Source organism: Heteronotia binoei, chromosome 19 (genome assembly GCF_032191835.1).
Source record: "Heteronotia binoei isolate CCM8104 ecotype False Entrance Well chromosome 19, APGP_CSIRO_Hbin_v1, whole genome shotgun sequence".
In the NCBI taxonomy this organism is placed as follows: Eukaryota; Metazoa; Chordata; class Lepidosauria; order Squamata; family Gekkonidae; genus Heteronotia; species Heteronotia binoei.
The window spans coordinates 42,511,675-42,527,724 of NC_083241.1; the positions used below are offsets into that span (position 1 = coordinate 42,511,675).

The 16,050-nt window shown below is 48.2% G+C and overlaps 1 protein-coding gene across 1 annotated transcript in view; it reads left to right on the forward strand.

Moving 5' to 3' along the window:
• The window catches only part of ANXA2 (annexin A2), a 100,974-nt gene that overhangs the window by 60,697 nt on the left and 24,227 nt on the right, over positions 1-16,050 (forward strand). The window contains 2 exon segments of the mRNA XM_060259895.1: positions 5,251-5,303; positions 10,115-10,214. Of these exon segments, the coding sequence (XP_060115878.1) occupies positions 5,256-5,303; positions 10,115-10,214 (148 nt within the window). The 5' untranslated portion in view covers positions 5,251-5,255.

Below are 16,050 nucleotides of genomic sequence, written 5' to 3' on the forward strand. Positions count from 1 at the left end.
GAGAAGTGGGAACCATTCCTATTGGACAGGCAGCAGAGTGAGAAGCATCCTTTTTAACATAAAGTGTCATCAGTGGTGGAATGGTGGCTCAGGGGTAGAGCTTCTGCTTGGTAAGCAGAAGGTCCCAGATTCAATCCCCGGCATCTCCAACTAAAAAGGGTCCAGGCAAGTAGGCGTGAAGAACCTCAGCTTGAGACCCTGGAGAGCCATGAATGGGGCTGTGGCTCAGGGGTAGAGCTTCTGCTTGGTAAGCAGAAGTTCCCAGGTTCAATCCCCGGCATCTCCAACTAAAAAGGGTCAAGGCAAGTAGGCGTGAAGAACCTCATCTTGAGACCCTGGAGAGCCGCTGCCAGTCTGAGCAGACAATACTGACTTTGATGGACCCAGGGTCTGATTCAGTAGAAGGCAGCTTCATATGTTCATATGTCTAAGGGGAGGGACAGTGGCTCAGTAGTAGAGCATCTGCTTGGTAAGCAGAAGGTCCCAGGTTCAATCCCCGGCATCTCCAACTAAAAAGGGTCCAGGCAAGTAGGCGTGAAAAACCTCCACTTGAGACGCTGGAGAGCCGCTGGCAGTCTGAGTAGACCAGACTGTCTTTGATAGACCGAGGGTCTGATTCAGTAGAAGGCAGCTTCATATGTTCAGTATCCTTCCCTAGCTGGGAGTGACTTGACAGCTACTGAATTGATATCCCTGCAACCCTTTGCTTTTTCTGGATGTCCACAAGTCCAGCCCTGGGGGTACCATGGACCTTGTAGGAAGACCATGAAGGGGGTTTCAAGCATAAGCTCGGTTTGTTTTTGTGTAAGTGCTCTTTCCGTACCTCCTTCTCTTGCACTGCTGAGCGCTTCCCGGTTGGAGGCTGACCAAGTCATTTGCTCAGCTTGTACCCAGATTTGCCATTTTAAAACACCCCGAAAGCAGCTTACGAAACATTAAGCGCACCAAAGAATCACAGAATAATCGCCGCAATCACAATTCTAGAAAACACCACGAGAGTTTAACACCCCCGGACGATTAAAACTTTCAAATCTATGATCTTCAAAGATTGTAACATGTTCTAGCCACATCTCTAAAAGCGACAGATTAGATTCCATAGTTCGGAAGGGGTCATCGGCACCGTGATTTTCATAAGCTCTCCTAAACCAATGAGTTTTTAAGTTGGTGTGAAAGGTTGCATAAAAGAGGATACCAGTCGTGGCTTTGCAGGGAGGGAGACCCAGAAGTAGGGGGCCGTTTGCAAAAAAAAAAAGCTCTCTCGTGAATGTTTTTCAGCTTCACGCCCAACAAAGAAGCCTTTTTATCAACAGAGCTCGGATGGCTGACCTCAGAGCTCAGGAGTGCCATATTGGTATTTTACTCGACTTCTGCGTCAGTGCCTCCTCCGCCTTCCGAACCAGGAATGAAGACTGTGATCAAGTCTTAGTTCAGGGGAAGGTTCCAGGTTGGGAAAGACCTGGAGATTTGGGGGGGATGGAACCTGGATAAGGCAGAGGTGGGGGTGGGAGAGGGACCACAGACAGATACAATGCCGTAGAGTCTACCCTCCAACTCAGCCCTTGTCTCCAGGCGAACCGATCTTGGTTGTCTGGAAATCACACTGTAAGAGTGAGAGACCTCCAGGTGCCAGCTGGAGGTTGGGCAACCCTGGTGCGGGACATCTGCGAGCCATAGTTGGCTAGTTTGGACATTGCCGCAAACAGGGGTTTGCTGTCATCCAGAAAACAGGTCTGCAGTCATGGGGGGAACATGAGAGGAAGAAGGCGTGCGTGAATATAAAGCTTGTACATGCGGCAGGGATGGACTTCAAGGTGTCTTTTCACAACTCTCTCTCTCTCCCCCTCTCCCTCTCCCAGTATCCCTCCCTCCCTCCCTCTGTGTGTGTGTGTGTGCGTGTGTGAGTGAGAGAGAGAGCAATTCCAGTGGTTACTAAGCTGCCTCTCAGCTCTTCCCACTGGCTGGTGTGTCCATGTTCATTTCTTGCACTTCTGTGGGAGTTGCACCGTTCGGTTTCTATGGGAGCACAGCCCCACCTTGGGCATGGGGCCCTCCCCCCATAGCATACAGAGTTTAGCCAGCCCCAGCGCCAGAACAGCACATACCATTGTCAAAACTCACCAGGAGCTGAAATATTTTTCTAACCTGGAGGAATTTGGGAGTTCCGTTCTCCTGCCTGATCTCCAGGAACGCAATGGCGCGGCCCACATTCCTCCAAACAAACTCGCTTCTGCAAACAGCTGCCTCTTTACACCACACACACACCCAGCCCAACAGTCACAAAAGCCCCACGACACAAAAGAGAATTTCGTACTGTAGTTTTATTTAGGGCCACAATTGATTAATTTATCGTCGTACCTAAATTATGGTTTTAAAATCTGGCTTTTAATGCATTCTATTGTATGTACTTTATCTACATTAAGAATGGCAGCAAGAGCCCCACTGGTCAGACCAATAGTCCAGGGGTGGCCAGCGGTAGCTCTCCAGATGTTTTTTGGCCTACAACTCCCATCAGCCCCAGCCAGCATGGCCAATGGCTGGGGCTGATGGGAGTTGTAGGCAAAAAGCATTTGAAGGACTACCGTTGACCACCCCAGCTAGTCCAACCTCTTGTCTCACACAGTGGTCAACCAGTTTCTCTGAAGGTCCAGCTACAGGGCAGAAAGGCCGAGGCCTTCCCCTGATAAGAACATCAGAAAAGCCCTGCTGGGTCAGACCCGGGAGGGTCCATCTAGTCCAGCCTCCTGTCTCACATAGTGGCCAACCAGTTCCTCTGGAGGGCCAACAACAGGGCAGAGAGGCTGAGGCCTTCATAAAAACATCAGAAGAGCCCTGCTGGGTTAGACCAGTGAGGGTCCATCCAGTCCAACCTCCTGTCTCACACAGTGGCCAGCCTGGAGGGCCAACAACAGGGCATGAAGGCTGAGGCCTCCATAAGAACATCAGAAGAGCCCTTCTGGGTCAGACCAGTGAGGGTCCATCTAGTCCAGCCTCCTGTCTCACACAGGTGGCCAGCCAGTTCCTCTGGAGGTCCAACTACAGGGCAGAGAGGCCAAGGCCTTCCCCTGAGAAGAGCATCAGAAAAGCCCTGCTGGGTCAGACCACTGAGGGTCCGTCCAGTCCAGCCTTCTGTCTCTTGTGGTGGCCAACCAGCTCCTCTGGAGGGTCAACAGCAGGGCAAAGAGGCTGAGGCTTTCCCCTGATTAGAATATTAGAAGAGCCCTGCTGGATCAGACCACTGAAGGTCCATCTAGTCCAACCTCCCGTCTCACACAGTGGCCAACTACAGGGCCAACTTCAGTACCTCTGGAGGGCCAACAACAAGACATGAAGGCTGAGGCCTTCCCTGGGTATTGCCTCCTGGCTCTGAGATTCCGAGATTTAGTTGCCTCCGAATGTGGCGGTTGCCACCACCCCCAGTGGCCACTGATAGACTTATCCTCCATGAATATAAGAACATCGTTGAGCCACCTTGAGTTCTGACACTTAGTAAGACAGGTAACAAACATTTAAAATAAAAATAAAAAGATAAGTAACACAGAATCCAAAAAGCAGTTGAAGTCTGCCTGCCAGGCAATGTCTTTGGACTGCCCCGACTGTTTTGCTGGTACAATTGAATTGCTATTGCTGACAGAAAGCCTTCGATGTGTCCGTGAAGCGTCTTTGCAAATTACGAGATCCTCAGGCCCTGCCGCAGGAAGGTATGAAGCCATCTGGCACTGAATCAGAGCCTTCCTTGGTCCATCAAAGTCAGGATTCTCCGCTCAGACTGGCAGCGGCTCTCTAAGGCAGAGGCCTTTCATGTCACCTATTACTTGATACTCTTTGCTGGAGATGCCGGGGATTTAACCTGGGATCCTCGGCAAGTCGAGCAGCTGCTCTGCCCCTGAGCCACAGCCTCAAAGTTTGTTCAGAGTCTTTGTGCTGATAAAACGCCAGACCTCGGGCTCGCATGCTGCCCGTTGGTCAGCAGCGTGAGCTTTGCCAGTTTATCCGAGCCAGGAAACTACGGTTTGTGATTTCCTCTCCACGCCACAACTGCCAATCGCAATCCAACTGCGGCTTCCGATTCTGGTGAGGGTGGAGACGGGCCGTCTTCTTGGCGTTGTGGTTCTAATTCAGATGTCCGTGATGTGGACTTTTGATTTTTGTTCTGGCAAACATCTAGGGGGTTCCCCCCTCCTCCAGATGAGGTTTCAGCCTAGATGGATGAAGTGGAGAGTATAAGAAAGGCGTAGCACAGGGGTGTCAAATTTATTTGTTATGAAGGTTGGATCTGACATAAATGAGACCAGGTCGGGCGGTGTTGGGCTGGGCCATCTGTGTATCTATTTAAGATGAGGGAGCAGAGATATAAACTTTATAAAGAGCACAGACAAACATGACTAAAGGTTTTGTTGTTGTTTTTTAAATAACCCTTAAAATAACATCTAAAACATGCTCAAAACGTTAGCACTTGTTGTTCTTAAAGGTGCTTTCTTTGTATCTCTCCCATGGGATCCAGGGAACTGGGCGATGGAAGCTCTGGCTCTTTCCCTCCCTCCCCAGGGGACCAGGAGAGGAAGGAGCCTCAACCAATGGAGAAAATGGAGGCTTTGCTCTGTAGCTCCTGTGCGATTGAGCAAGCCTGGCAAAGCAAGCTGAGATGCAGAAGGAAGCAAGAGAGAGGGAGAAGGAAGCAGATGACAGGCAGTTGCTCGGGGGCCTGAGAGGAGCCCTCTGGGGACCTGATTCAGCTCCCGAACTGCGTGTTTGACAACTCCTGGTGTAGCAGAAAAGATGGCCTGATCTCCTTGTGTGTGTGAGATGCTTCACCCCTTGGCCCTGCTAGAGTCGCCTTGATCTCTTTGCCCGTGGAGGAAATATCCTCTTGGCTGTGGCATTGTCCTAATTTTTAAAGGTGGTTGATTTTCCAAACTCAGGCTTCGTTCACCGCTGTGAATACGTTCTCAACTCTTGCAGCACATTATGCCTGTGCAGTTTGTCATCCCAAATCCTTCAGGCCACATATCTTTGTTCATCGTTGCCGGAATAATTGATAAATTTGGCCTGCTTGGTTTTTTTTAAAAAAACCATTCCACCAACGGACAGGTGCCACCTGTCTCACAGTTAAAAATCTGTGGCCCACAGCAGCACTCAACAACAATATACTATTTTGTTGTGTTAAATCTTTGCAGCAGCATTGAAAAAGTGTGGAGGGATGGAAATGGATCTCCATGAACTCTTCTTTCTTGTTTACCTTCCAGCTTCCTCTCAAGATGTCTACTGTCCACGAAATCTTAGGCAAGCTGAGCCTGGAAGGGGACGTAAGTATCTCTCAGTGTGCTTTAGTTTTCTCTTTTCCTCTTTCCATTTAATTGCATCCAAGCGTGAATTTGCCCAGATGTGTTTGAACACGGACTGTCTCGTTTAAATGTCGTCTCTCCACCATTTAACATGATTGAACCCAGAAAGGTATAGACTGGTGCTAAATATTTCTGGAGTTGTGGACAAGGCACATAAGGTCAGACTACAGAGGAAGGTTCCTTTGCTTCTCTGCATGAGTTAATGGTCTGAGCAGAGATTCACACAGGGAGGCAGCTCTAAGGGACAGGTAACACTGCGCATTCTAAACCTTCTAATGCTTGTCTCATCAGATTTAGGGGCGTCTCCTCAGCCATTCCTGCTCAAGCGAAAACTCCCAAGCTTGTTATGTTTGGTGTTTCAAAGAATGCACTTTGTTTTAGGAACGTTTCCATCCCATCGGTTTCTCCATGGGCGGGTTTTAAACTTTTTCCACTTTGCTGTTATTTTTGGCAGTGAAAACGAGCAGATTCTTCTGGAAAAATTGAGAAGGGTGATTGTGGGACAGGCTCTCGCTCAGCCGATAGAGGTGGGGAGTGTAGGGGAGGTGGTGTGGTTTGTGTGTCTGGTGGCGTGTGTGTGTGTGTGTGTGTGGTTTCTTAAAAAGTGTTTCCACCCTCCCACCTGGAGGCTTGAATTCTCCGAGGAGGGCTGGGCCTCTGGGCTGGAGTAAAACCTGCTTAGCAAGTCAAACTAGAAGAACAATGCCGTCTCTTTACACCTCGTTCTGCTCTGCTTCTGACATCCAGTTTCTACGTTATAGTCGTCTCCAAGGGAGTGATCATAAGAACATAAGAGAAGCCATGTTGGATCAGGCCAATGGCCCATCCAGTCCAACACTCTGTGTCACACAATGGCCAATATATGTGTGTGTGCGTGTGTATTTATATATATATACAAACATATACACACACACACTGTGGCTAATAGCCACTGATGGACCTCTGCTCCATATTTTTATCCAATCCCCTCTTGAAGCTGGCTATGCTTGTAGCCGCCACCACCTCCTGTGGCAGTGAATTCCACATGTTAATCATCAAGGATGGGGGGCACTTTTCATGTGGTAGCCTTACTGGGCTGCATTGCTTGACATCTTTCTCTGAGTCACAAAGCTGCCTTCTACTGAATCAGACCTCCTTGGTCCCTCAAGGTCAGTCTTGTCTACTCAGACTGGCAGCCGCTCTCCAGGTTCTCAGGCAGAGAGGTCTTTCACGTCACTACTGCCTGGTCCTTTTAGCTGGAGATGCCGGGGATTGAACCTGGGACCTTCTGCATGCCAAGCAGAGGCTCTGCCACTGAGCCACAATCTCTAGCCGGTAGAGGTAGACGGGGGGGGGGGGGAGGCGGGGAGATGTCTCTCAATGGCTGTGTTGCACCGTGCTTGGCTGCGCTTTCCCTTGAAAGAAACCGATGTGTTGTTTTTTGTTCTCGTGTTAGAACACCTGCATGCCACCCACTTAGCCCACAGCGTTCTCGAGGCCGTTTGCAGGCAATTTAAAAAAAAAAAAAAACGTAAACCGGAGTTTTGTAACAGAAATAGAAAACAAACTAGGACTCATCATTAATAATTATCGCATGGCAATGTGTGTGGTGCGGCCAGGCGATCCCAAGATTGTCTGGTACCCTGAAGTTCTAGCTCTTTCAGTCTTATGTGCCACTAGGTGGCGAGCTAGACTTGTTTTTAAAGCAAGATGTGTTTCAGATTTTTTAGCCTCCAGCTCACACATTTTTGTCTTAGCTCAGGAAAAAAGGCCCCAGCGCACGCTAATTTATGCAGCCGCTCACAACTTTAATACCAGTAGCCCACAAAGTAGAATTTTTGCTCACAAGACTCTGCAGCTTAGAGGGAACATTCGCCGTGACTCTGGTGTTCCTTGGAGGTCTCCATCCAAGTACTAGCCAGCACTGACCCCGCTTAGCTTCTAAGATCTGATGAAATCGGGCTACCCTGGGCCATTCAGGTCAAGGTAAAACAAAGGAGTAAAAGACACAAACAGAAATTGAGGTTGCTAGCCTCCAGGCAGGAAAAAACACCTACACCACAATACCATGATTAAACAACACTGCCACTCTCTTCCAGATTACTGCACTGTTTATAAAGCTTGAATCTCCCACATCTCACAATTATGTTACTAATCAAAAACCACACAATTCATAACAGTATAAAAAGGTCAAAGTAGTCCCCTGTGCAAGCACCAGTTGTTTCCTACTCTGGGGTGACGTCGCATCACAGCGTTTTCACGGCAGACCTTTTTATGGGGTGGTTTGCCCTTGCCTTCCCCAGTCATCTCCGCTTTCCCCCCAGCAAGCTGGGTACTCCTTTTACCGACCTCGGAAGGATGGAAAGCTGAGTCAACCTTGAGCCAGCCATTTGAACCCAGCTTCTGCCAGGATCGAACTCAGAGAGAGCAGAGAGCTCAGACAGCAGTACTGCAGCTTTACCACTCTGCGCCACGGGGCTGCTTCATAACAATATAAAGTGCCACAATTGTTAAGTATTCAGAGTTCCAAAAAATTCTCTTTTAACTCCCAACTCCATACTTGAAAGACCAAAGGTGCTTTTAACAAAAGTGCTTGTAACATTCAAACTTCCATTTTTACTGGGTAGAGAGACTCCTTGGGCCTTCTCCAACGGAGACGCCAGCTTCAATAGGACTCCGTTTCCAGGAAGATCTTTATCATTTTAGTCAAAATGTCTGATTTAAGAATGATATCTTTACTGGATCTTGTATGTCTCAGTCCCAAAAAAACAGGGTAAAGTTGGCAACCTGGAGCATCTTTAAGTGGAGAGCCAGTTTGGTGTAGTGGTTAAGTGTGCGAACTCTTATCTGGGAGAACCGGGTTTGATTCCCCACTCCTCCACCTGCACCTGCTGGAATGGCCTTGGGTCAGCCACACCTCTGGCAGAGGTTGTCCTTGAAAGGGCAGCTGCTGTGAGAGCCCTCTCCAGCCCCACCCACCTCACAGGGTGTCTGCTGTGGGGGAGGAAGGGAAAGGAGATTGTGAGCCGCTCTGAGACTCTTCGGAGTGGAGGGCGGGATAGAAATCCAATATCTTCATCTACCTCACAGGGTGTCTGTTGTGGGGGAGGAAGGTAAAGGAGATTGGGAGCTGCTCTGAGACTCTCCGGAGTGGAGGGCGGGATATAAATCCAATATCTTCTTCTTCTTTAAGTAAAATGTGGGAGATTCAAGCTTTATAAATAGTATAATAATTTGGAAGACTGTGGCAGTTTTGTCTAATCACGGTATTGTGGTGTATGTTTTTCTTCTGGCCATGATTCTCCTGTATTGTTTAGCCTCCAGGCAAGGCCTGGTGATTCTCTGGTATGACAGATGTTCTCCAGAGATCCATTCCCCTGGATCCCAGGGCATTACACTCTGCTGAGGTTCCTTAACCTCCTCAAACTCCTCTCTCCCCACCAGGGGTGGAATTCTAGCAGGAGCTCCTTTGCATATTAGGCCACACACCCCTGAGGTAGTCGATCCTCCAAGAGTTTACGAAAAAGTGCCCTGTAAGCTCTTGGGGGATTGGGTACATCAGGGGTGTGTGGCCTAATATGCAAAGGAGCTCCTGCTAGAATTCTATCTCTGGACCCTGTACTAAGAGCCCTGTAAGCTCTTGGAGGGTTGGCTCCATTAGGGGTGTGTGGCCTCATATGCAAAGGAGCCCCTGCTGGAATTCTATCTCTGGACCCTGTACTAAGAGCCCTGTAAGCTCTTGGAGGATTGGCTACATCAGGTGGGTGTGGCCTAATATGCAAAGGAGCCCCTGCTGGAATTCTATCCCTGGACCCTGTACTAAGAGCCCTGTAAGCTCTTGGAGGGTTGGCTCCATCAGGGGTGTGTGGCCTAATATGCAAAGGAGCTCCTGCGGGAATTCCACCCCTGCTGCCCATACCCAAATTACCGGGAATTTCCCAACCCAAAGCTGGCAATCCTGAACTCAAATCAGTCATGAAAGTAGCAAAATCAGACAGTGTGGAAAGGCTTGTAGCTCTTCAGCAAGGGATTAACTTTTTGCAGAATTGTTTATTTCATTTATACTTTTCTCCCCCAAACGGCTGACGGTGTTCAGTCATCAGAACAACCGGGGCTTTTTATTGTAGCGGGAACTCCTTTGCATATTAGGCCACACACCCCTGATGCAGCCAATCCTCCTGGAGCTTACTGTAGGCCCTGTAAGCTCTTGGAGGATTGGCTATATCGCGTGGGGGAGGGGGTGCCTAATAGGCAAAGGAGTTCCTGCTACAACAAAAAAGCCCTGAGAACAACCCTGTGAGAGCCCTGCCCTGGAGATCTCATCAAATCTCGGAAGCTAAGCATGGCCGACGCTGGCAAGTACTTGGATGGGAGACCTCCTTGGAATACCAGAGCCGGGAGGCAGGGGCAGGATTTATTCAGCCACCTCTCTGAATATCCTCCAGGCCCTCAGTAGGGGTCGGCCACCAGAAGTCGGCATGACTACCAGGTGCACACACGCTGTCACGCATACATGCATGCACATTAAATTTTTTTTAGAACCCCAGCTCTGTGAGAGCATAACCAACTAAGAGGATGGGGGAAAGCGCTCTCCGTGGTTCAGGCCGTTGGGGGCCAAATTCTGTTGTCCTGGTTCAACCCTGTTGTGAAGCAGATTAGAAGGGTGTTCTACTTCCCTTTCAGGCCCTGGTGGGATACCTTTTCTCCTACAGGACTTTAGCCGATCTCAATAACCGCCAGCCGATCCGAAAGGCGAGGCGTTAATGTTTCTGTCTTCTTCCTTCTCTCCCCAGCACGTTCCTCCTCCCAGCGTCTATGCTACCGTCAAGGCGTATTCAAACTTTGACGCTGATAGAGATGCTACAGCCATCGAAACAGCTATCAAGACCAAAGGTTTGTTGGGGAAAGGCCTTTCTTGCTGTGTTGGCTACTGTCTGCCCAAAGGCAACCCAGAAATTGTAGCTTAGGGTGTCAAACATGAGGCCCGGGGGCCGAATCAGGCCCTTGGAGGACTTGGAGAGCCAGTTTGGTGTAGTGATTAAGTGTGCAGACTCTTATCTGGGAGAACCGGGTTTGATTCCCCACTTCTCCACTTGCAGCTGCTGGAATGGCCTTGGGTCATCCATAGCTTCTGTAGGAGTTGCCCTTGAAAGGGCAGCTTCTATGAGAGCTCTCTCAGCCCCACCCACCTCACAGGGTGTCTGTTGTGGGGGGAGAAGATATAGGAGATTGTAAGCCTCTCTGATTCAGAGAGAAGGGCGGGGTATAAATCTGATATTCTTCTTCTTCTTCCTATCAGGCCTCCAAGCAATTGGCTGTCATCTCCTTCCTTCTCCCTCTCTCTTGCTTCCTTCTTTATCCCAGCTTGCTTTGCAAGGCTTGCTCAATTACACAGGAGCTACAGAGCAAAACCCTTATTTTCTCTATTGGCTGAGGATCCTCTCTTGGGGAGGAAGGGAGAAGGAATAGCTTGCTTTGCCGGGCTCTCTCAATCGCACAGCAGAGCTACTGAGCCAAGCCTCTCTTTCTTCTGTTGGCTGAGGCTCCTCCCCCTCCTGGTCCCCTGGGGAAGGAAGGAAAGAGCCAGAGCTTCCTTTGCCCAGTTTCCTGAATAGTACAAGTGAGATACAAAGATATGATACCTTTAAGATCACTGAGAGCTAATGCTTTAAGCATGTTTTATTTTTTTTTTAAAAAAAATCTTTAATTGTGTTTGTCTGTGTCTGTTGGCCTGATCCAACATGGCTTCTCTAATGTTATGTCTGGGGCAGTGATGTTCTGTATTCTTGGTGCTTGAGGGGAGGCATAGTGGGAGGGCTTCTAGTGTCCTGGCCCCACTGATGGACCTCCTGTTGGCACTTGGGGTTTTTTAGCCACTGTATGACACAGAGTGTTGGACTGGATGGGCCTTTGGCCTGATCCAACGTGGCTTCTCTTATGTTCTTATAACACAGATGGCCCAGCTCGACAAAGTCTCATTTATGTTAGATCCGGCCCTCATAACAAATGAGTTTGACACCCATGCGTAGCTTGTTTAGAATTCGTCTTGCCTGTTTTAGGAGGCAGTCGGCAGAAAAACATCTTGTCTTTTCAACAAGGCACCCCAGTTGCTTGAGCCTCTTGGATCTCAGGCTGCCACACACTGTTGCAAGCTGCACCCTTTCAATCTGGGAGGGGAAGAGTTCTAGCACACCTTTGGAAGGTTCGCAGCTGTGCCACGGCCTCTCTTAGTGAAGGCCAGGCAATGTTAAGGGCGTGACTTCAAGCCGCAAAGATGGTTCTTGCTTGGCAAGCCAAGTTTGCCATATTTAATGAGCTTTGGATGGAGCCGGGACAGAATTGTAGCCAACTCCCTTGACCCAGGGCTCATTTTTTCAGCATTCCACAGTGACTCTCCCGCTCACCTTCCTCCCCCAGAAACAAAGCAGAGAAGAAATTCAGCTTTTGAGAGTGTCTCTTGTCGCAGGAACCGCTGCCCTGTGGCTTTGGTTTTTGATGTGGGGTAGAAGAGCTTTTGGGATGGGAGAGAACAAGTGGGCACTCGATAAATGCACGCACATTTGCAGAGAGGCGTATTTCAGTCTGCATGCGTTTTGCTCCCTCTGCTGGTTGATTCGATATTACAGCGGTTTACGTCCAGTGTATCTCCTTGCAGATTTAGACTGCGGGTTTTCATGCTAGTCATAAACTGGTGTAATGGCGAATTGGCCGCTAAGAGAAACAAAACACACGCGGGACAGAAGAGCCCTTCTCACGGGCCTCTTCCCATTTCTAGAGACAGGCTGGGGAAGGGGTCTCAGTTTGGACAGAGAGGCTGTCGAACACCCTTCTTTCCACCTGCTGTTTGTTTTCCGCTTTCCAAGAGAAGCACATCGTTGGGATCTCTGTGGCTCCCTTCTGACACCTGGTTTGCGCCTTAGGAACCCAACCCATTGGAAGAGGGGGAGGGGGGAAATAATTTCACACCAAAGACACTGTAATGATACATTAGCATCTGCACCAGAAATGGTAAATAGATCTACTTGGGGTTACTGTATTGGTCTGAAGCAGGGGTTGTTTTGTAGAAAAAGAGGTGGTGGAGCTCATCCGGGGATTGTTATGCAGCTGCACCTACTATTCAATGGACAAGGAGGTGGAACTCTCAGGAGGAGGTGGAACTCTCAGAGAGGTTCAGGAGCTGAGCTCCTGTGAACTCCCACTGAATCTGAGGCCTGGTTTGAAGTAATAGCGCAAGGTTAGAGTCTAGACAGGCACCTTTAAGACCCACAAAGTTTTATTCAAGGTATGCGCTTTTGTGTACACACACCCTTCCTCTGTCTATCTGAGGAAGCGTGCATGCGCGTGAAAGCTCGTACCTTGAATAAAACTTTGCGGGTCTTAATGATGCCACTGGACTCTAACTTTGTTCTGTAAATGGTAAATGTCAGCTTCACAGATGAATGCAGACAGACGGCTCTCTGAATTATTTATCAGGCGACTCCTGTCTGATTTACGAGTCCTGCGTTTTTCAAAAGCTCTTTGGTACTTCCTGTTACTCTCGTTTTGCACGTTCAGAGGTCCTTGCCATGCCCTTCCTCCCTTTTCCTTCCTTCCTTTGGGCCCACGGAGCAAATGGCGTCCCTGTTTTCAGGTAAGCCGTAGTTTGCAGATGCATCCAAGCTGGCGGAACTGCAAGAGAAGCATCTACGTTTCCTTAGGGAACTGTAAAGAAGCCGCGCAGACCAAATGGTACCTACGTTCTCACTTATGTGAATTCTGTTGGAAAAAAAGGCACACAGATTATTTCAAAAAACGAATAACTGAGACAGGGGAATGTCTGGAATGAGGGTCTCTCACAAGGCCATAGTGTTGAAAGGAGAGGAAGAGATAATATACTGTTCTTGACCTCAAGCTGAATGCTTCAATAAACTATAAGAAACACTGAGACTTTGTAGCAGCGCTTAGAAGAGGAGAGTAGGAAATGCCAGAAAATTTGAGTTCGGTAACACCTCAGAGATCAACACCTTTGGAGAAAAGCTTTCTAGAGTCAAAGTTCCCTTTATCAGACAACCTGCAACAACGTGGTGTATTTGACAAACTAGACCTTTGACTCTTGAGTGCTCATGCCTGCAAATCAGGACTTTTTTTGTAGCAGGAACTCCTTTGCATATTAGGCCACACACCCCTGATGTAACCAATCCTCCAAGAGTTTACAGGGCTCTTCGTACAGGGCCTCCTGGAAACTCCAGGACGATTGGCTACATCAGGAGTGTGTGGCCTAACAGGCCAAGGAGTTCCCGCTACAAAAGAAGCCCTGCCCAAAATAATCTTGTTGGTCTCTCAGATGTTGCAGGATTCGAATCTGGCTCTTCTTCTGCAGACCAGCATGGCTGCCCTCTGAAACTGACATTTACCAGCAAATCTTAAGCCGGCCCAAATCCCTTCAGCAAGTGAGCAAACATCGCTATGTACCAGGGAGCTGTCCAGTTGCATTGTGGGACAATTTTCCATGTATGTGGTTGATCTGCTTTATTAATAAATGAGAAAGAATACCTTGTAGGGGAACTGGCGCCCCCGAATATTCTCACGGCGAAATCATGCATGGAATTCAACTGCAGCGGCTGGCATCTGTCGCGCATTCCGCAATGAAATCCACGTCTTGCGAAGTAAGCGTGTCTCTGCACTGCGTGGTGCAATCCTAAACTGGGTTACATCCTTCTGAGTCCATTGACTTTTAAATAGGCTAGGCAGGGTGTGACTTCATTTAGGATTGCACGGCTCATGTTTTTTTGAGGGCTTGTCAAATCTAGAACAGGACAGGAGAGCACAGGGTGGTGGGAAGTGCGGGTGATGGTTACGCAGGCGCTCCAGCGAGAGTTTTCAGCCACAAGGGCTAGAAACGTGCTTGTTCAGCTTTAAAACAAATTCAGGCATTCTGCAGTGCTACGTCCTGCGTGCAGAAGAGAGACAAGAGAAGCACCTTCTAGCTTGCTAAGCCCTGCTGACAGAGTGCAGGAGATTTTAGGTTTCGGGGTGTGGTTTCCAGACTGTGCCAAGAGCCGGCTGCCTTTGGGCTTTCGTTCCCAGGTTGGCAACCTACACAAAACCCTTGACTGCTGTCAGTCTGCAAGGACAAGACCGACCTTGGTGGGCCGAGGCTCTGATTTAGGAGCAGACAGCTTCAGGTAGTTGCATATTGTAGGGAAGGGGCCGCGGCTCAGAAGGTCCCAGGTTCAATCCCTGGCATCTCCAGTTAAAAAGGACCAGGTGATGGGAAGGACCTCTGTCTGAGACCCTGGAGAGCTGCTGCCAGTCTGCGTAGACAAGACTGACTTTGGTGGACCAAGGGTCTGATTCATTAGAACGCAGTTTCTTATAAGCTGCAGCACTGCAGTCCAAGCTCAGCTCACAACCTGAGTTCGATCCTGGTGGAAGCTGGGTTTTCAGATAGCTGGCTCGAGGTTGACTCAGCCTTCCATCCTTCTGAGGTCGGTAAAAGGAGTACCCAGCTTGCTGGGGGGAAGTGGAGATGGCTGGAGAAGACAATGGCAAACCACCCCATAAAACGTCTGCCAAGAAAGTCCTCAAGAGAAACTAATCTCGAAGATATATTCCTACTTACTACAAATGAGAATGCAAGATGAGATTGTGAAGGACTGTATGGTTCAGTGGGCTAAAAATCTGGGCCGTAGTATCATTTTAGATGAATGGGAAGTCTTATGGAAATCTAATATTAAAATGACTAGATCGGTAGCCTATAAAGAAAATTTGTACAAAATGTTTTGTAGGTGGTATGTAACTCCTCAGAAACTTGCAAAGACGTATCGTAATATGTCCAGTAAGTGTTGGAAATGTGAAAAGCAGTTGGGGTCGTTTTTCCATATGTGGTGGACGTGTGAAGTGGTGAAAGACTTTTGGAAGATGGCTCATGAGTTATTACAAAAAATGTTGAAGACACAGATTCATTTCAAACCAGAACTTTTTTTATTGAACATTTTGCTGAACACATATTCACTTAATTGTCCATTTCAACACAGTCGCTAGAATTCTTTTGGCACAGAAATGGAAGCTTCAGGATATTCCCTCCAGATCTGATCTGGTGAGCAAAATTCTGGAGGTGGTGGAAGCAGACTATTTATCTCAGCTGTTGATGGGGAAGTCGAAGGAGGATGCAATGTCTGGCTAGACATGTTTGTGGTGTAAACTCGTATTTTTATTCTATCTCCAAAGATATATACTCTATATAGAGAGGTTATACTTTATATTTGGAAAGATATCTCTAGATCTGATTTACAGTCATAAGATTTTTTTTTCTTTTTCTTTGCTTTAATAGATTATAAAAATAAGTGTAAAGTGAGCAAAAATTGCTATTTATTACTTTTTTAGAAAAAGATTTAAGTTCATGCAGAACGTACTATAAGTGTAATTCTGAACGGTTCTTTCTACTTTTACTTTCTAATTCCCTTTTATCTGTTCTCCCCTTATTCTGAAAACCAATACAACTTTTAAACCCAAAAAGTCTACCAAGGAAACGTCCTGATGTGACGTCACCCCATGGGTCGGTAATGACTCGGTGCTTGCACAGGGGACTATCTTTACCTTTTTCATTTGTGTTGTATGAAAGGGTCAAGAGAGCCAGTTTGGTGTAGTGGTTAAGTGCGCGGACTCTAATCTGGGAGAATCAGGTTTGATTCCCCACTCCTCCACTTGCAGCTGCTGGCATGGCCTTAGGTCAGTCATAGCTCTCACA